This window comes from Maylandia zebra, linkage group LG13 (assembly GCF_041146795.1).
Source record: "Maylandia zebra isolate NMK-2024a linkage group LG13, Mzebra_GT3a, whole genome shotgun sequence".
NCBI classification, from domain to species: Eukaryota; Metazoa; Chordata; class Actinopteri; order Cichliformes; family Cichlidae; genus Maylandia; species Maylandia zebra.
The window spans coordinates 3,685,717-3,706,423 of NC_135179.1; the positions used below are offsets into that span (position 1 = coordinate 3,685,717).

Consider the following 20,707-nt stretch of genomic DNA (forward strand, 5'->3'; position numbering starts at 1 on the left):
AACTGAATGTTGTAGAGTTTAATGAAAAATGCCCATTTGATTCTCTTCACAGACCAAAATGCAGACAGTTAGACGTTTATGTAACGTTTATGCGCCAACCTTATACTAATTGTCATCTTTATAAATTGCAAATACTTGGCCATATTTTACAATTAATAATCAATCAAGGCTTTATTCGCCATGTGCAGGTTGCCCCCCCCAGCCTTACACACACACACAACACAGACATCACATGGGGATACAGGTCGGAGATCGGTAGCGTTACAGAAAACAAACACTGAAATATACACTACAATGGGAAAGTACAAGAGGAAAAAAAAGAGACCTCTACTCATGCTGGGCTCCTGGGAGGACAGCATGAGAACAGGAAACAAAAAAAACCTCCTCTGCACAAAAAAAGCACATAAATGTCCACAGCACAACATTATGGAACATGTGACAAGCCACAGGGTCGGGTGGGGGGTGAGGAGTCATCCGAAGCAAACACAGCAGCCATCCTGCCCAGCGCTACCATTCCAGCACGGGCTCAGACCCGCCGTGTTCCCAGGAGGGAACAAGCATCGAAGGCGTTTGGAAAGGGAGGGGGGATGAGTGTGTGCATATCAGTGTACATGTATGTGTGTGCGTGTCCACAGTTCAGCTGAGACAGTGTCCTTCGCCCTGCTAGGCTAAGTAAACAGTCTTCCAGCCAACCCAGGTGGCCTTAACTTAATAATCAGCATATTTTGTATCTTATCACAAACAACTCCAGCCTTACCGAATGAGACCAACTGCCTGATGTGTACTGCAGCACAAACCTCAGTTCTGGCAGAGTGAAGGAAGGAACATCTGTACTGGCTGCTTTATTTCAAAGGGCCTTTGTGGCTACAAGCAAAACCAACTACACCCATTACGAGGCTGGGAAGTCAATGAGGGATCATGTCCGTGTAGTATTCATGGTCGGGGTGGCTATAACGGGTTCCACGCTGTGCTTCATTGGAGCCCACAAAGGAACAGAAAACAGACAAATGTGTGCTGTGCGTTTCTAAAAACAGCGTTCTCAGATATGATGCGCCTGCATTAGCTCCAGCACAACAAATCCCTGAACATATACTTTTTTTTAGTGAATCAATTCTGACTCACTCTCGTTTGGGATGAGGCTGACCTGAGAGGAGGAGTGGGCGTGGCGGATGAGATGAAAACGCTCCATTTTGAAAGCAGAAAGAAGGTCACAACATGGAGTCACCAGTGACTCACTGGACTTTTTTTTTTTTAATAAATTGAAGGAAGGAAGGGAACGCAGACCGCCAAGTACGAAAGCAGAGATAAAATATGTGAAGAACGCAGACGATGAAGCTGGAGCGAGTGTAAGAGAGAGCGAGGAGGAAAGCGTGAAAGAAGAGGAGACGAGCAGAGGATCTGCGATAAGCGACAGAACGAACGTGTAATTGGAATGTGTGGAGAAAGTCAGCGAGATGAAATGTGTGCAAGAGAAGTAGAGGCGCAGAGATGAGATGATAGAGGGAACGTGTGGAGAACAAAAATGTACCAGAGACAATGAATCAAGCGCCAAGAGAAGCAGATCAGATGGCGAGACGCAGAGATGTGGTCATTGCTACATGTCGTACACATGAATGTACACCAGAGCGCCACGTTCAGACCGTGTACTCACTCACTATAAAAACAGGACACTAAGCGGTTGATACACCTCAGAAACCTCTTTGATGTCATAACTGTTACAACATTTATCTCAACAGCACAATGTCTGCTCTGCATGTGACACACAGGAAACCGGAGCCTTTAACTGATCTTAAAATGTACTTGTGCTGGCCTGTATCCACCTACAGAACAGGAACAGGAGCATTAATCTTCCATATATTCACTGTGAATTAACATGATTCATTCTAAACGTATATTAGTAGCTGGGAAATTTCACAGGCAACCTACGCAACAAAGTTAAGCTGAAATTTCCAGTTTATTTCCATTTCTGGACTCAAACATGCTTTATTACTACAGCTGCTTCTTTATGGAGAAGCACAGAACAGGCGTCAGACACAGCCTGGTCTGAACAGGAGACGCTCAAACGTCAAAGTTTGCTTCTTTCACCCGAAGAATTAATTGAAGAGAAACTGTAGCTCATCAGATTCAGTCATTTTACACAATGCAAGTTCATCTTGTTGAGAGGCTTAACACTTAATGGACGTCTCTTTTTAAAGTAAAACTGGCACAGCGAAAAATTGTTAAATTTAAAAAAAAAAGGGGGGGGGGGGGGGGGGGGGGAATCAATACATTTGGCTAGTTGTGGTTTTGGAGCATCAACATGTGACGGGCAGTTTAATGGGAACAAAACGTCTCTCTTCTGAAGTCTGTCAGTGTTTGTGTTCGGAGTGATGAAGTGGGAAACTGCCAAGAAAAGAGACATTTTGCTCACATTTTGTTGGATAATTACAAACTTTCCTGAAGCAGAAGCAGAAGAAGAAGTGGGAGGTCCTGGTGGAGAGCTGAAAGAGGACAGTACATCAGACTCGTGTTTGATAAACAGGCCTTCAACTGGCAGCTTCAATAAATGGGACCCACAAAACACAGGGAATATTTACAGGAAGCTGGCCTCTGGCCAGAAGTGCAGAGGAACACCAATATCTCCAACCACGTTATAAACAGGAAAAGACAAATCTGCAGACGTCAGAAAGCGTAAGAGTAAAAAAGCAAAATGTCATGAACAGGATGAGAAATCTTTGTGAGACGTAGAATAAAAGCTGTGGGAGCACTTAATGACAACCGTCACACGCGATGGAGGAAATGAGATGTTTTGGGAGCTTTGGTATCAAAGTGGGAGGTTTGTGCAGGACAAGAGAGATTTAGATTAGCACCGTGCCATATCCAGTAGACGCTGCTCCACTGGTGCCAGTTTACTCCTACCACAGAACAGCGAGCCAAATCAGAGCTCCAAGCGCCGCACACAGAGAGGAAGCAGTTAGGTGGTTCTCTCTCTCACAGGATCTCAAGCCTGTCAATCTGTTTGATAACATTTGAAGTGATAAAGACATTAATATTCCAATTACTTGTGTTTTCATGGAGTCAGATGAAGGTTTCTGTAACTTTTGAGCCGTAGTTAAAATAGGACAGTGCATCAGTGTGTGGATCAGAGTGACTCCTCACCAACGCCAACATTATACAACCAAAAAACTCAGGTAAAGACTTTCTGGGCTAGCACTGATGTTTCCACTACAGAAAGCACCATCATCAATAAATCATTGCTGAACAGAGACATGGCTGGCTGGGAGAGATGAGATGGGGGGGGGGGGGGGGGGATGGGTATGTGGAGAAAGGGGTCCGAGGTTAACAGAAAAAAGAAAAAAAACTGAAAGGAGAAAAATCGGGGAAGGCAGAAGGAAAAAGGGTTGCGTGCTAAGAGTAAAAGGAGAAGCGGTTTATTTGCTCGTGCGTGAACGTGGCGTGTCAGCATACATGCATCAGCTGCCAATGCTCCATTATCTCAGAGAAAAATTGAATTGGTGCAGAAGTCTGGAAGGCTGATGAAATCGGGAGCCGAATCTCTGCTGGGTCACTGCCTGCAGATGTCAAACCCATCAGAGAAGAAGCCACTTCACCATGCAACTGCCTGCCTGGTGTCAGCGATGAAATATGAGCACTCCGTTTAAGAAGTAGCAATTTAATGTAAATGATTCCAGAGCATAATTGCTCTGAAGAACAAGACGAATGGCAGGAACACAACAACCCCGTTTCCAAAAATGGAGTGATTGCAATTTACCTTTTATACCACGCAAAGAATGGAATACATGTGATTTTAAATACATGCTCAGTTCATCTCCCAGGAGTAAAACTAAAGAAACGTTTGGTTTCCCCGGGTAGATTACTGATGAAACACAAAAAATGTAAAATCAAAATGCAAACATATTAAACCAATTTGTTTCAGCATTTAACTGTGTTTACTGTTTCCAGATAAATATATCCCAACATTTTACACAGCATGGAAACTTTTCTGAAAATAGGGTTTCACTTTGCCGTTAGCACTGAGATCTGATTCTAAAACAAGACAAGAGCGCAATCATCACCATAATGATAATTTAATGTTTTTATAATAAAAACAACACTTAGCCATGAAACACAGGATGCAGATATAAATGCAGCCCGTGTTTCATTAGAATAGATAAAAGAAAATACCAGAATGTGGCGATGAAGGATTCCACCTATAACTAATCACTGAGCACTTCAAACATAACGGCTTTCTTGGAAAATCGATTCATGGCCGTCACCACGTCATGAGAGCCGTCTTTCTCCCCATTCAAACAAAGATATTAATATTAGTGTCACTGCTTCAACAAGGTTTGGGATGTTGACTGATCCTGAAAAATCTATGGAAAAACAAGAACAGATGCTTCTGAAATTAACCATAAACCTAATCTCAGGCTAACATCTCATTCTTCTCACAGTAGTTGTGTTTTGTCTTCCACGGCACACTCTGATACTGGCAGACCCCCTCGCAGGGATGTAGCCTCGCTCATAAATCTGCTCCTATGGAATGCACTCTTCCTCCATCTTTAAATCTACAGGCCTGACCGGTGCACAAGAGGTGGCTGTCATGGTAACGGGAGTTTTGCCTGCAAAAGGGTCGTCTCCAAATAAGAGACGCCCCGAGATGAGACCCGAGGAGGCCACGCTAAACTGTTTCAATCACGTCAATATTACTTTTCTGTGACGTGCAATAAAAGCGTTTAGTGTCTGGGTGTGGAAGCCTTTTGTCTCTGAGCCAGAGAGAGGAGGTCCACGGCAGTAGGGCTGTGCGATACGACCAAAATCTCATATCCCAATATAAGACGTTTATCGTCCCGACAACAACATACGTCACAAAAATTTTACATTTTCTGTATATTCTGTGAATCTCAGGCAACTCTACTTGCGTGAAGCGTCTTCAGCTGGGCATCGTGTACCTGGAGTCGAGTGTTACATAAGTAGAAACGGCCGCAATATCCTTTGTATTTAGTACACGGCGTGTTCTAAGGTTTATCCGTCGGTAGTGTGGTTATATTAAATATAAGAGAAAGAGAGAACTTTAAGAACTTCTACAGCGACCATCAAAGCGATGAAAACAAATATTGCCATAAACAGTTTCTTTTGCGACACCATGAAACAAACGATAGCTTAAAATGAAACAAGACGTTTTCATATCATCATCATCTAATATATATCGTTATATCGAACAGCCCAACATGGCAGCATGTAAAACTAATCGGAAATTCTACTAGTTTAATAATAAATTGTCAAAACTCATAACTGGAGCATATTTGTCTTCTCTCTCATAAAAACCCTTCGAAGCCCAACACTGACATATCACCATTAGATTCCATATATTTTATAAGGAAACTGCTTATTTACCGATCCAGCAGCATTGGTATTTATTACTTTATGGGGCTACTTGAAGAATATCCAGTGTTCCACCTCCATGAGCATAGCTGAAGTTTCTCAGCAGATACTAAGCTGAGTGGATAGTGCCGACTTATATTTTGAAAGTTCAGCAGTACAAGAAGAAGTCAGGGGTCAGTTTAAGCCTGTGGTCGTACATGCGACCCGGTGATAATAATTTTACACTTTGACCCTGAGTTATTTGCTCAAGTGTCCTTGAACTGAACTGAGCCCCGGCAGGTTCCAGGAGCACCGCTCTGTAGCTCCACATCGACGCTGACCTCCCTGCAGGACGGAGGACAACAGCACAGCTCCACAAATACACGTGCAGTGTTTGTGGAAACCAAACACAGAGCAACGCTGTACTTACTGTGATGTTCTTGCACTGAAACACTAAAAACATTCACAGAGAAAATTTATGTTGAAAAACAAACTTTACTTTTTTAAACACCCAGAAAAAAAAAAAAAAAAAAGAATGATTTGAACTCCATCTATCCTGCAGCTAAAATGAGAATCAGCAAGCTGTGGAAAGACCTGTCACGACTCTGGCTCAAGCTACATCTACTAGTTAGGCCAAACGAGCTTGAAGCTGGAGTTGCAAAAGTTGCCGAAGGGGGTGAAAATATCATAATGTAGAAGTGTGCTCATTTATAAACACAGAGACCTCCGGTTCACTTAAATAATGATCAACACAATCTACCAAGAACAGTGTAAATTAACGGGTTGAAAACAAACAAATTTAGGCCATTTTTTGGCAGTTAAGACCAAGGAGAGGGGGAAGTCTTCAGGAGTGTGATCTCTGCTTAATACAACTCTAATTACATATTTATAAACAATAGATTTGTTTTGCTCTGGTTTCCAGTGTTATATTTTTCTTTGCTTATCACTTATTGTTGGTTTACTGACCGGTTTCCATTTACTGTCATGTGTTTCATCTAAACGCCCCCATGTCCCCTCAATAAAGACAATTACAAAGCATTTTTATGATAAGTAGTTCCTGCTAATGTCTTAATGTCGTAAACATTTATTAATTTCAGCATCTACTGCTGCCGCACATCTTTATGTAGCAAAAAACACGGGGGAGACAATAATCGGACACATATTCAGATTACAAAGGGAAAAAAGAAGAAATCCTTTAAGCGGACAGATGAACTCTGTTGCAGTAAATTATTAATGAGCAGGTGTGTTACTGTCTACTGCTGTTTAAATGAGGGTAGGTAGGCTAACAGAGACAACTTCCTGGATATGATGCAATACAGTTCAACAGCACATCCTGCAGCCATGAAGTTGCGTCAGTAACTGAACATTATTGTAACTAACAGAGCAGGGAATAGGCCCCACCTTTGTGAGTTTAGAAACATGTACACCAGCGGTGCCTAATGAGCCACATTTTTACATATGACACATAAAAACTTAATCTGCTTTTCTCCCGACCGCACAAATCACATCAAGTATGAGCAAAACCTCATCCGAGCCAAGCAGCTGTGTGCCCGTTTGTATCATGGAACAAATGTGTTTCAGAGGTCAAATAGAGGAGGGAATCTGTGACACTACAGCATCATGCTGAAGGTGGCGCCTCCGATCATTAGTCACACTTTACTCTGTAGGATGGAAACCAGTAAATCAATGAAACACCTCAACAGGCAGCCCATGTAAACACCTCATTTGGTGTGATGCTTTACTCCGCTTGTTGGGAACGATCACATTATGTGCATGCAGATACACCCTCGGTGGGCTACACCATCCGTAACGTATCTTACTGATGCACGGCATGTTGGATGAAAGGGTGGTTTCCTGCACTGCATTTTAACGGTTTTCAGTCCAACATCTGTCGGCCTGGAGCCAAAGAAGAAACTAAAACTCGTTCACAGTAAAAAAGGTTTCCTGATTTACGGCTCCTACACGAGGCGTTTTTATCAGGTTCTGTGTCACCAAAAAACATGCAGTTTAAACATGCCCCAGTCTCCCCTTCAACATATCCTTGGACAGTGCTACACCACCTTCAGCAAAGCTGCTACTTCCAGACTGCTGCCCTGAAGTCCCGGCTCTGTCTGTCCCACTTGTGTGTCTGGGACGTGATTGGACCTGTTACAGTGTCAAACCGCAATCCTTCATTTTCAATCCTAAATTAGCAGAGAAGACAAGGTGATCCAGATCTGTTGAGTGACCCAGAAACATGTGGAGTGCTCATCCATCACCCATGTTTCACAGTTTTGCACTTTCAATTCACATCTGGAGTGAAGCCTTTAAACTGATCAGGTTCTATACTCTGTCACGTGTTCAGCCTTACATAAATAAATAAATACACCAAGCAGTATTTGAATCTGGTGGAATCATCATCATCTTGAGTGTGAGAGCCACTCAGACCCTGTGAGGGTCACAAACATGTGCCCCCCTGTGGGCTTCGATATGGCAGGGGATTCCAGCGAAACTCCTCTAAAGACGCCATAGTTTGGGTTCATTTCACAGATGCTGATGTTTGCTCTCTGCCGGGGCTCCATAGTGAAAGAGCAGATGTGCACATACAGCAGTGGCCTGAACAGAAACTCGGGCAGCGCTGGAACGCTCCTGAGCTGCACGACCTTGTTAATGAAATCAAAGACGTCTTTGCAGAGACGGCCGTGTGGCAGACGTTTCTGATCACACCTCGCATTTATGCAGCCTTCAGGTCACTCAACACACTTAATGCTTAGATGTGATTCTGCAAAGTGGATTTACTACATGATGTAACGTGTTCATAATGGGAAAATGGTGAGTTAGAACTGTATTAGATCCAGGAGTGAAATATACACTAATGAGGCGAATGATGATGAAAAACATGAGAGTGGATGTTTCTGGGCTTATGATATAGAAATAATCAGGTACCTCAGTTTTTGTTCGCCGCTTACTCCTCCTGAAAACACAAGACTTTGAAAAACAGGGGTGTTAAAATGTTACAATGTAACATGTCGAGTATTCTACAGAGTATTCAACGTTTAGAATATAATTTGGATAAAACACTGAGTACATTTCCTTTAACTGTGTTCTTGTAGTAAAAACATCAGTATTGCACCCTTTACTGTTTATTCAGCTGAGTAATACTACTACTGCACATTCACCCAGTGTATATACTATATGTAGATATATATATAATGTTCTTCCTCTACACCCCCACCCCCCCCCCATTTTTGCACATGTCGAGGAGCGTGTCAGGCTACATTTCACTGTGTGTTATACTTGTATAACTATGCATGTGACAAATAAAGAACCTTGAACCTTAATAAAAGCTCATTTAGAATTATTACTGAATTCTTTTTGTGTTCTGTGGTAGCTTCTTGTGCATGTTTGAGAACGTTTTTTTTAAATTCTGTAAACTGAAAATTACTCTGAAAATTGAAAAAATGATATTTAGGTGCAAATGCAATTTAAATAATAAACAAGAAAATAAATAACGAGAGAAATGCTGGAAACATTAAACTGCGATTCTGATGGCGAGGTCTTATAACACTGGGGTTTCAGAAAAGGCTCCAATTTCTAAAGCGGATAAACAGCACAAACGTGTCTGACTGGAAACAAAGGTACAAACTTCACACCTCCTCCCCAGGGACACTGAGGCGTTCCCAAGCCAAGATACCCAGCCTGCCCTGGGTCTGACCCGGGATCTCCTCCAGCTGGACCTGCCAAAAACATCTCCTCTAATAGGCTTCCAGGAGGCGTCCCAGTCAGCTGCCAGAAACACCTCACCTCCCTTCTTTTGATGTGGAAAAGATCTTTACTCCACAATCTCATTCTTTGGATTAGCACCCACAGCTCATGGCTATAGGTGAGGGTAGGAACGTAGATCAGCTTTGTTTTCATGCTCAGCTCTCTCAGCTACAGCAGCAAGGTGAAGTGTCTGCATCACCTGCTATGCTCTCCCCTCACTCGTGAACAGACTCAGAGATGCTTGAACTCTTCCACAGGCACCAACTCATTTTCCATCTGGAGTGGGCCATCCACTCTTTTCCAGCTGAGGATCGTGGCTTCAGACTTTCATTTGGCTTATTTTCTTCAGCGGCACTTCTCACTCGGCTGCAAAACCTTCCCAGCACAATCCGAGGTTTGCTGCTGTAGAAGGACCACAACTAATCCCTTTATATTCCTGGACTTCCAGGACTGTTTGTTAACTGACTAAACTAACAGTGTGTTAACCAATACTAATGAGTGTGGCTCCTGCCTTTAGCCTGATATTTACTGAAAGGATGGCAGTGGTACAGAAAACAAAGAGACTGTGCAGAAAATGTCAGCTGTGGCGTTTCTGGTAAACGTGTTCGAGTCCACAGGTTATCCACCCGACACGTCTGTCTTCTTAAAATTCACCTGCTAATTTGAGGTTCTCTGCACAGCGAGGAGAGGACACACGAAATATAAACACTTAACTTTTATCTTTGTGGGCAGGTTATCAGAGGAGGATGCACTGACACGGTTTAATGCTTCCTGGCATTTTAAAAAGAAACAAACATTTTTTACACTTCAGTTACAGGTGGCCTATGACGCTATGCAGAGTCTCTTCAAGACCCAGCACCCCAAGGGGTCCCCATCTCCCCGCTGCAGTCATGTTTTATGCTCAAAACAAATAGTTTCTCTCATGTGTGCCTGGAGATGCACACTCTCACTATTATAAACATTACTCACACAGGCCTGAGGATGTTAATATTAACACTGTGTGCAGTATGTGCATGCCATTGCACCTCAATGTTCAGCACATTCTGTTGGAAAGCCTCGACCATTGAATTTAGCCAAGGAGAAAACAACCTGGATGCAGCAGAAACACGGCTAAAGATTTAAAGGCTTGTGTGGCTCAGGGAGCAATAAGGTCGGTGTCTTCTGCAGCCAAGAGACTTTTTTTTCGTTCTGCTCCATTAGAGCTGAAAGGCGTGTCTGTACTGAAAAGTTATTGCAGTTATGATCAGGTAGTCATATCAGGAAGTCTTCTATTTGGAATTATTATTGATATAGTTTGTTAGAGGAAAAAAATATTGCATTAATATGTTTTTGCTCAGTTTATTGCAGTGTGGTGGGGGGGAGGTTTGGTGACATTTAGATAAAATAGCAATATACCAATGTTATATACACAGAAAAAGATATTTAAGACACTAATATAAAAACCAGTAAGAACAGAAACAGAGACAGCTGATGGCAGGGTGTGTATGTGCTGCGTGAATATGGGTGAAATCTTAGAACCCCGATCTTGGAACTAAAGTAAATGAATGTAAATGAGACGTGACGTAAAAGAGTCAATCAGAAATTATACTTGAGGATAAATAATGTTTATTAAAAACGCTTCTTTTACTGTATTTATGTGATTATTGTTCATTTTGATTAATGCTGCTATCTGTATGAACAGAATGAGCTTGTTTTATGTTGATGTGGTATGGGTGTTGGGGTGTGTAGCACCACACAAAGAAAAGCTGAGCCTGAGGTTGATGATAACGGGGATGCTGATCACGCACGCACACACGCACACACACACACGCACACACAACCCCGTTCAGCTATCTTAGTGAGGACCTTCATTGACATAATGGTTTCCCTAGCCCCTTACCCTAACCATTAAAAATGATTGCCTAACCCTAACCATAACCTAATTGTAACCCTGACACTAGAACCACATTTTGAGGCTCAAAAATGCCTTTAAATGCCTTCAAATTTGTGAGGACCGGGTTGTGTGTCCTCACAAGTGACTGTTGGTTCTCACAAGTATAGCAGAATGCAGATTTCGGTCCTCACAAAGATAGCTAGACAGGAATACACACACACACACACACACACACTATGTACAGATCTGTGTGTGTGTGTGTGTGTGTGTGTGTGTGTGTGTGTGTGTGTGTGTGTGTGTGTGTGTGTGTTCCTGTCTAATGAAAGACATTAGTGTCAGTGAACTACATATCTCCTGCTGTCAGTGGCATTTAAGTTCTAAAATAAGTCGCCCACGGGTAACATCAGTGGCCGCGTCCATCTTTACACCATCTATGGTAAAACCCCACCTAACAACATGGTTTATACTGTGAGCTTCGAAATGACACATTCATTGTTAACAACAGTGATTGTAACGTGTTTGTTTGTAAAAAGATGCATACTGTGTATTCATACTGCTGCCACTTTTCTCCACATCACCCAGCTCCGACACTGTACGGCATCATTTGCAGGCTGTTGCAAAACTGAACTTCGCACTGATCTTTTTAAACAGGCTATAATTAAAATTCTATTTTGCTCAAATATTTCCTAGAGCCTACCACCGCTAATATTTAATTTATTATTTACTAACCAGTTTAAAGCTGAAAAGAGCTCCTCTACGAATGACCCTTGCTAAGTTTCATTTTTACTCGCCACGCTCACGTCGGCTTTCAGATCAAGAGGGAAGAGAAATAATTGCTAATCTATTAATAATGTGGCAGATAAGCACTAAATCAAACCTCAAATTCCACCTCTGACTAATCTACTACATTTGTGTTGAACATGAAGGTTTTCCTTCAGGAAACTGAGCTTAATAAAATAAAATAGCTGACACTGTGAGGGCTTTATATGTCTGTTTGTTCCCGACTCTCAGTCTCTCCTTGACCTCTGTGAGGCTCTATTAAGAGTGATCCCATTAATCAGTGACGAACCTGCTCTCCGCCTGTGCTCTCAGCTGGATCAAAGATAGGCCAAGATCCTGCCGGCACACAGACCCGCAGAGAGACAGATTGAAGGGCCGATACACGACTAGTCAATTACAGAGCCTCTACAAGATCCAGCGAATATCCGCTACTTATTCCCTACCCCAGGAGAACATTGGCTGTGAGTCACTTTAAGCAATACAAAAACATACACACCCTATTGTGGTTAAAAGAACAAGCATTGTTTCAATGCATGTAGTTATATGTTAAATGGTGGGAGAAAGGATTTTGCTACCACGAACATGAGTTGTTTTTGACACAGAGTGTCACAAAAAAATAAAAATAACAAAGCCAATGCAGCCACAGTACACTGTAATCCACTCCACACTGGATGCATAGGAAGAGTAAATGGCTACCCCCCCTCTGTCCCCTTCTGGCTGCCTCTGCCTCAATTTTATCCCACAACTTAGACATTCACATTACTCACACTCTCATTACACATACATATAGAATCTTGGGGGTGGGCACGATACACGGAGTCCAAATTACCATCAGGGTGTACACCTCACCCCTGGCGTCGTTGCCCACCTCTCAATGTTAAATACACGTAGACATTGAGGGCTAGCAGGAGGGACTATGCGCTTACCTGCTGCTCTCTGGCAGGTAGCTCCAAGCCCTCCTGGGTTTTAATTGCACCTTAGAACACACATGCATCAACACTACAATGAGCGGGTGGAGGGAGGTTTGGAGTCTTCTCTCACCCCCATTCTCTACGACCTGCTGGAGCGGGGGGGCTAGGAGGAGGAGTTGGCCGTCCGACTGCGGTCTGGAGTGTGGGGCCTCCCTGCTGCTGCGGAGTCGGGGTGGTCTGCCTCCCCCCACCGCAGGGAAAAGGGAAACACCACCTGGGTCTGGGTGCAGTTCCCCCCTCCAGGGGCAAGGGTACCTAGACCCGGTTTGTAGAGTACGCTTGGGGAGTGTGATCGTGTGTACAACGTCTCTTTATGTCTGTCTCCACGTTGGTTGAGTGTGGAGTAAGTGCATATGAGAGCATGAGGGTGGGAATGGATGTTTGTATCTGTGTGTGCCTGTATGTCTGTGTCTATATGTCAGGTTGGGTATCAGACGCCACCTCTCTGGGGACATCTCAGGCCCTCCAAGGTTTGGAGGCCTATCTCCCCCTACCACCACTTCCCCTGCCAGTGGCGGACCCCCTCAGACATCGGTGCGTTGGTGGTTCTTTGTGTCCGGGGATGGGCGTCCGGGTACACACCGGCTCACTCCTTGGCGGCCGCTTATCGGGGCCTGGAGCCTGGGGCTCGCTCGGGCCACTTCGGAGGTGGGGTTCCCCCGGCCTCTCGGCCTGGGGCTCGGTCACTCAGGCACGGCTGGCTGCCGGCGGAGCTCACGGGCGCGTCACTGCAACTCCCCCTGGCTTCTGCTCCGCGGCTGCTGAGTGAGCCCTCATCTGGGACTCTCCTCAGCTCTTTCTGGGACAGTGGCGCGGCTGCCCCTCTGTTGGTCTTCCTTGGTCTCTTGTGTTCTGGGGGCCTCTGGATGTCTGGGGCCTGGATCTCCTCCATACCTGCTTCATGCCCTGGAGGACGGGGCTGTGGCCCCCCCACACCCTCTAGCAGATCATTACATGAAGGAACCTTTTAAAAAAAACAAGCGCGTCCATGCTCACAGGTGTACACACGGGTGATCACACCCACAAACTACACCCTTTTTGGCTCCTACCTCAAAGCACACTGTGTTCTGTTGATCTTATGTGCTGCACAATAATGTTTAATATTTAGTATTTACTGTCATATTCCCATATATCATTGTGATGTTGTTTATTCTATTACTCTTGTTCTCTTCTGCTTGTTTTCTTTTTTTCTTTCTCAGCAGGTGATCCAGGTGATTGATATATGCATTTTTTTCTTCTTTTTTTTTCTGCTCATTCTGTTGGTTTTTGTCTTTTGCCCTTCTCCCCCGTCCCTCTTCTCAGCTCTAACTCTTTCCCTCTTTCTTTCTCCCCTTCTTTCCCCCAGTCCAGTCTGTCCCGTATTCAGTAAGTGAAAATAAAATAAACAATAAAAGGTGAATCAAATGGACCATTATGGCAAGGCTGGGATGGTCAATTTGGTAAAGTAAATCCGTTGGGCATCTTTCTTTGCCTTTAGACAACAATTCTGATGCAAAAGAGCCAAACGGGACAGGCAAAAAAAAAAAAGAAAAAAAAAAAAGAAGAGTAAATGTCAGTAACTGATGGCAGGTTGTAATAATTAAAATGATGGAGGAAACAAACCTACATGTGGGAGCACAAAGGCCTCACACGGCCTTCATCTCAGAAAATGACTCATCTTTACCTCCAAAAGTTGATTCTGTTCATCTGGACGTTTTCAGTGGGAGAAACGTTTGGTCACTCATCCAGGTAACTTCTTTAGTCTTAGCTGACTGCAGGTTTCAATCTTATAAACAGTACATTTGCATAATGACTGAAACCAGCCCACTGAAGGAACAATGGGCTGGGAGGTCAGTTCCTTAATCTTAATTATGCAAATTCTCATGACCATTGATCAACATCCACTGACCAAAGCCCACTGATCAAAGACCGCGAGTAGCATTCACACAGTTGGGGAATGGCTGCAATCACAGCAGCCAATGCATCAAGACGACTCGTCTTTACTCACTCTGCAAAGTTTTAGACATGATGTTACGGTGACGACAGAAACTGAACAAATTGTTCTGCGCTAGTATCTAAATGTACACACTTTGTCCACACTGCATTGGTGTGCGCTGCCCAGTTTGGGACACATCAGAGAGATTCTGTCTCCTTTGATATAATCAAACTAATAAAACTGCTGGCGCTCAAAATACCACAAAGATATAAAATTCAGAAGCAATGTCACTTTCCAGAAATCATCAAAACAAATACATAAAACATGAATCTGCAAACCTCACTGTTTCAAATTAAAACTGTTATCTTTCTACCAATCTAAACCCACCAACCACACCACTGCTTCACATAAGGAAGTGTGCATCCACCTATGATGTGGGGAGAGACAGGAGGACGTAAACATCCCTCCCGTGGTATTTGCAGACTTTCCCAGCCAGAGGAAAAAAAGACAATAAAAATGCATATCTGACTATGGGGCGAAACATCACAGCTTTAATGGAAAAAGGCTCAAAGAGAAACACCTGAAGGTGTTACGATCTGCAACATTTCCAGCTTGATAGCAGACAACATGTTGCTTTAGTGGCAGAACCATGACCTGATCTCCTTACCTGCAAGTTCAGATGCCACAATGTGTTTTTGGTCTGCATTAGGTCAAATATAAGATGAGTCAAGATTTTACTGGAGTGCAGTCTAAGGACAACTATGGAGCTGGAAATTAGCATAACAAATCCACTGTGAGCATATCCCTGTTAGTTAGTACGTCCTACATGTCAGAGGTAATGCAAGGCTTTATTGTGCAAAGACAATAAAACAGCGGTGGATGAGCATGGTGCAGTAAGTGTACACACTTTAAAAGATGCCCGATGAAGCTAATAAGAGTTGTTCTAATGGAAGCCAACATTACGAGCACAGTGAGGTTAGCAGTAACTGTCACCGCCGTGTCAGATGCTGCGCTTTTTACCCTCCCTCGTTGCTTCTTAGTCTGTGTTCCTATCCGACAGCCCTACCCACAATCCCTCCTCTTTCATCTTGCCATCCAAACTCCCTCCACCCCTCGTCTCTGCTCGCCTGCTACTTTTATCTTCCTCTTCTCCTCTTTCCTCCCTGCCTCCCCTCGTTTCCTCCTACCATCCTCTCGACTGTGCTGTTGTGTTCCTTCTGCTGTCTCTTTTCTGTGATTCCCGTCTGCCTTGTTTCTTTTCTTCCTTCCTGGCTGACATTCTCCTTCCTTACCCTCAACCAATCTCTCAATTTTCTGCGCTGCCTCTGCCTCCCTCTGCACTTTTCCTCAAATTTATACTGGCCCAGTTCACTCTGATTTTAAAACTTTCCTCCCCCTCATTTGTTTCCTGTATACCTTCTTCTTCCACAACCTCCCGCCTTATTTTTCTGTTTGCACAGATGAGGATGCCTCCGTTGAAACATTTGGGCTTTAACTGAGGATTTTTATTAGACCGTCTCATTGTTTAGAACAAACAAACAAATAAATCTAGTGCAGAATTTGTCTCAGCGTCTCTGTGAGGGTTTTTTTAGACTGCCTTTTAAAACCGGTGTTCATGTTCATAAATGTTGACTGAAGCGCCCCAGATACCGAGAATAAAATCTGATGTAACGTCACATCGGTTCAGCCCCTTCCCAACACAAAGCCATTCATCTTTTTTTTCATTACTTCCCTGCCTTCTGTTTTTGTTCCAGTTTTCTCTCTTGAACTGAGCCCAGTCAGCAGAACAACAGTCATTAGTGGAATTACTTTGGGTTCCATCGCACGGCTCTTACCCCGGTGTAAATACTCCTGCTGCTGGTACCAAAACAGCAGCAGGAGTACCTGCTGTAAATGACTCATCATTTCTATATCATGACTCTTCTTTAGTATGTCATGTATGAACACAGATACATCTATCCTGCTGTTACTGTTACAGCATGTACAGCTATCACTGCTGAACATGCTGTAAATATGTAAGGAGTAATCGTGATCATTGTCATAATAATACATGTATAATTACAAAAGGCACACTAAGAAGTAGTAATGCTACATAAATGATGAATGAAACACTTGCTAATACCTTCCCAGGGGTATGAACCCTTACCAACCTTAATAATGCTTAATATTGTAACATTATAACAAAGTGCTGAACAAATTCAAACACATTATAGTAACCACTAACTCTATTGCAATCCATTTTATAATAACGTGTGTGTTCTTTGTTTGTGGTCTGCGTTCCCAAACATCTGGTTCTACTGGAGCGCTCTCCCTCTTTAAAAGGGCATTTTTCCACGTGAGTACAGCTGTTGAAGGTCTCGGTTTCCATATAATTTGCTTGATGTTATAAAATCAGATTTAACTAACTGCCGCACTGTCAGGAGATGAGAGAGGAGTATGGGGCCAAACCAGCAGCACTGGTGTCACAGCAGTCACCTCAAAATAAGTTCTATTGTCTGTTTTCCATTGAACGGCATTAATAGTATTGTCCAACAGACGTGGTCGGACGACACGACCGGAGCTCTAGCTCACACAGACCATTACGCGGTCTCAGCGCCGAACACTCGAGTACCTCCTTGGCACTACTATTGCAAATAATCCTCTGCCCTACTCGTCTGCCCTTTTTTAACCCCAATTTTTAAAAGTTTGAGTGAAGAACACATGAGTGAGGAACATCTTAAGTTGCTTCATCACAACATTGAATCATTTAGTTTCTAAATAGCTTTCCTCCTGGTACCAACTCAATATGATCTTCATCTTTTATTCAACAAGGTGCGCTTTTTGTGGAGTGAAGAGGGCTCGAGTGCCATGACGGATCAGGCAAATGGAGTCTGAAGAGCATTTACATAAAACGTATTAATTCATTTTTTAGTTAGATTCAGTTACAAAACTACAACAACAACCTGAGGTGACTGCTGTCATTAAAATGCACGTCTTTGTACACTTTATTTTTGAGAAATGCACTTCTCCCACAAATGAAAGCTGCCTTCTACCATCACCATGTTCCCTTACTATAGAGGTAATGAGTTTTCATCTGTGAAAGCTCATCGTCCTATTGTTGTTTCAATGTTTGAGAAATCTCTGTAAACCAAATTTCCTTTAACATTTGGTTTTACTTTTCTCTGTATGGTCAAAGCCCAAATTTGATCCTGCTTGTTTACATCATCCTTCATGCCCTTGCTCTTGGTCACAAACAGTTCCTATTGTTGCCTGAACCTGTGAAATCTGCTGTCAAATAGTGCCAACGAGTCCATGAGCAAGGATGTCAAACTGAAAGATATGATGACCACAAAAGTGAGTTGTTTTCACAGCAGGAGAGGAACGTGTAACAGCAGTGCAGTCATGTAGGATAGTCAGCTTTTATACAAGCTGCATGCTGCTGTTGTCACTGTGACAAAACCTGAATGTGTGGACGTGCCAGGATAAGGTCGAGATGTTAAATATAGTCCACAGTTCTACATCACAGGAACCCCCAAACTAGTTTTTGTTGTGGACTGATCAGAGTCGTGCATTTTAACAGAAAAGTGCAAAACACACCAGAATTCTCACAATGAAATCGCCTCCATAAACAGCTCCTCGTTGCTGCAAAGCGTCAGTGTGATTTGCTGGACTGAACTAAAAACCAAATCCTACTAAAGGGTTCGAGCGATGCTGCTGCTTTAAAAGGTTCTTGTGCATTTTCAGGACTTCCTGTATAGAGAAGAGAGATCTGAGTGTAAAGGCAAAGATGTCGACCTACACTCATCCTACGTTCTTACCACCACCTACAACCACGAACTCTGGGTAATGACCAAAGAAGACGACATTTCTTAACCCAGACACGGCTTAGAGCTAACCTGACCCGACCCCAAAGTTTGGCATGCTCTAAATGGGAAACTTTACTGTTGGGTCTTAACAAAGCTGCTTTTAAACTAACTTTGTCAGTAGTAAACTTAAAAACACTGAGCACGTGTGAGTATGAATTACTGCCATAAGGCACTTTCATGCCTCAGCACTCTGGATTTATCAGCGCCTCCCAAACACATTGCCTCTTGTGATTATATGGAAATAAGGACAACGTGGCGTTTATAGGAGCAACACGGTGACAGGTCTGGAAAATTGCGTCTAATGTTATTGAGAAAACCAGAACACTTCAGTGTGGCAATATTTGGAAGCACATATAAAAATCATTTAGGATACCCCCGATCCTGACAGAGAAAGGAAACGCCGACTTTGGGCTGAGTCGCCATCAATTAAAAACAAAACAAAGAACTATTTGCAGTGTGTTATTTTTCACTTTACATCAACATATTTTTAAAAAATTATTTTCTTGAACACAGCCATGTTAAGTTTTCAAAATAGTCTGTCAGCGTGACAGAAGGAGTGAATGATCTGTAACACACAGGTCTGCAACAAGCATTAATCTTTTGTGCCAAAGACAGGAAGAGCGATACGTCGAATGAAGCGAATAAACTGCACTCGACCTCGTCTGCTTGTGAGTGTGGGGTCGTTTAACGTGTTCTCAGGGAGGAAGTTTGAGTGTTTCTCCTGGTATTTATGATGAATGAGTGTCATATGTGGCTGCTACATGTGTTGGTGTTTATCATCTGCACTGAATGTGTTACATCTGAAGGAATCACTTGGATAATGTTATTGGCGCTAAAAATGAACCGTACTCGATGTTTAAAATATTCTATTTCCATATTTCGCTCTGAATGATTGTTATGTTTTCTTTAGATGCACACACATTGGTTTTGCTTCCTCTCTGCAACAAACTGAAGTTGTACAATTTAATGCACCACCAGAGGTGTGTGCACGTATTCATGTTCCCTTTAATATTTACATGTGCTTCCTTCGGATTGGTCAAAGCCAACCGAGGGACCCAAGCGCAGGTCCACAGTTCTGCTCAGCTTCCAGTGCAGTTTCACTTTTCTATACATGCCTCCGTCTGAGAGCCGTTTCTACGAAGCCCCTTCAGCCCACTCTGGGACTGGTTTCCAAGAGCATCACAGAGCATCCGCGGCGCTGACCATTTCACAGGATGAAAGCTTATGTGATCCGTTTCCAGATGGCACAGATGGGAATGGATCGACTTTGTTACTTGTATGAGTCACACATTGCCTACACAGTATGCAGACTACACGTTGAGCTCCTGGCAGTTACATGGAGCTCTTTGTGGGACCGTTGTGGGAAATATGTTAAATAAAAAGTACTTTTTTTTTGGTCCTTGAAAAATGTTTTCTATTGGACACATTTTATGTGCATCTGTGTTGTGTGTGGTCATTTGCGGCGGTGCTCTGTTGCAGATGTTTCAGGAAACATTTACGTCAGAGTGATTCTGAAAAACATCAGCAAAACGTCTTCGTCACCAACCAACCACTCAAAGATCCAGCAGAGCATTAAAAACACCAGGAAGCTTTTAAATTAGCAACCAGTCAAACCCGACCGAAGCGCAGACTTTTAGCTTTAATTTAAGGGCTTCTGTGCATCTGTGTAGAAACTACAGACATTTTTTATGGAGCTCGTCTGCAGGACTGAGCCAACTGCCTTCCACAAAGCTGTGAACTGAAGTCTTGCCTGACAAACACCGTGCATGACAGTAACACAACAAAAACTGAAACCAGCAAATCTGGAAATGAACTGAAGTGAAATTAAATGCAAAATAAAAACTTGAAATGAAATAAAACTACAAACCAACTAGAAAAAACAAAACTTGAATAACTGTGCTGCTGCCTGCTTTACTGTTAGACTATGAAGTGCAGAAATTCCTAGAAGCATAAATTGACTTTCACGTCACAGCTGTTCGTTTTCTCTTTGCTGGAGAGAAAGCAACAAATCTAACACTGTTTACAGCTGCTGCTGCAAAAGGTACGTGTTAGGACAACCATGCTCAGCCTGCACTGGCTGGATTAATGGAGCTGAGAGAAGATTTTCTGAACACAACATGGTGGAGAAATAAACAACCCTCACCCCTGATTGTACCTGGAAACTGTAACTGGATCACGGCTCAGGCTTCTGTGTGCAGTTGGGTTTTTCCCCCCATTTGATTTATTTCTGGGAAAC

General features: G+C 43.1%; 1 protein-coding gene across 5 annotated transcripts in view; it reads right to left on the reverse strand.

The window, feature by feature from the left end:
* kif20ba (kinesin family member 20Ba) overlaps positions 1-20,707 on the reverse strand; it is a 65,768-nt gene that overhangs the window by 7,543 nt on the left and 37,518 nt on the right. For 4 of the 5 annotated variants that reach the window (XM_076891408.1, XM_076891407.1, XM_076891411.1 and 1 more), the window contains one exon: positions 8,269-8,310. The exons of the other annotated variant lie outside the window; for it this stretch is intronic. In XM_076891408.1, coding sequence (XP_076747523.1) covers positions 8,269-8,310 — 42 coding nt within the window. The remainder of the gene's footprint in view (positions 1-8,268; positions 8,311-20,707) is intronic. 5 annotated transcript variants of the gene reach the window in all.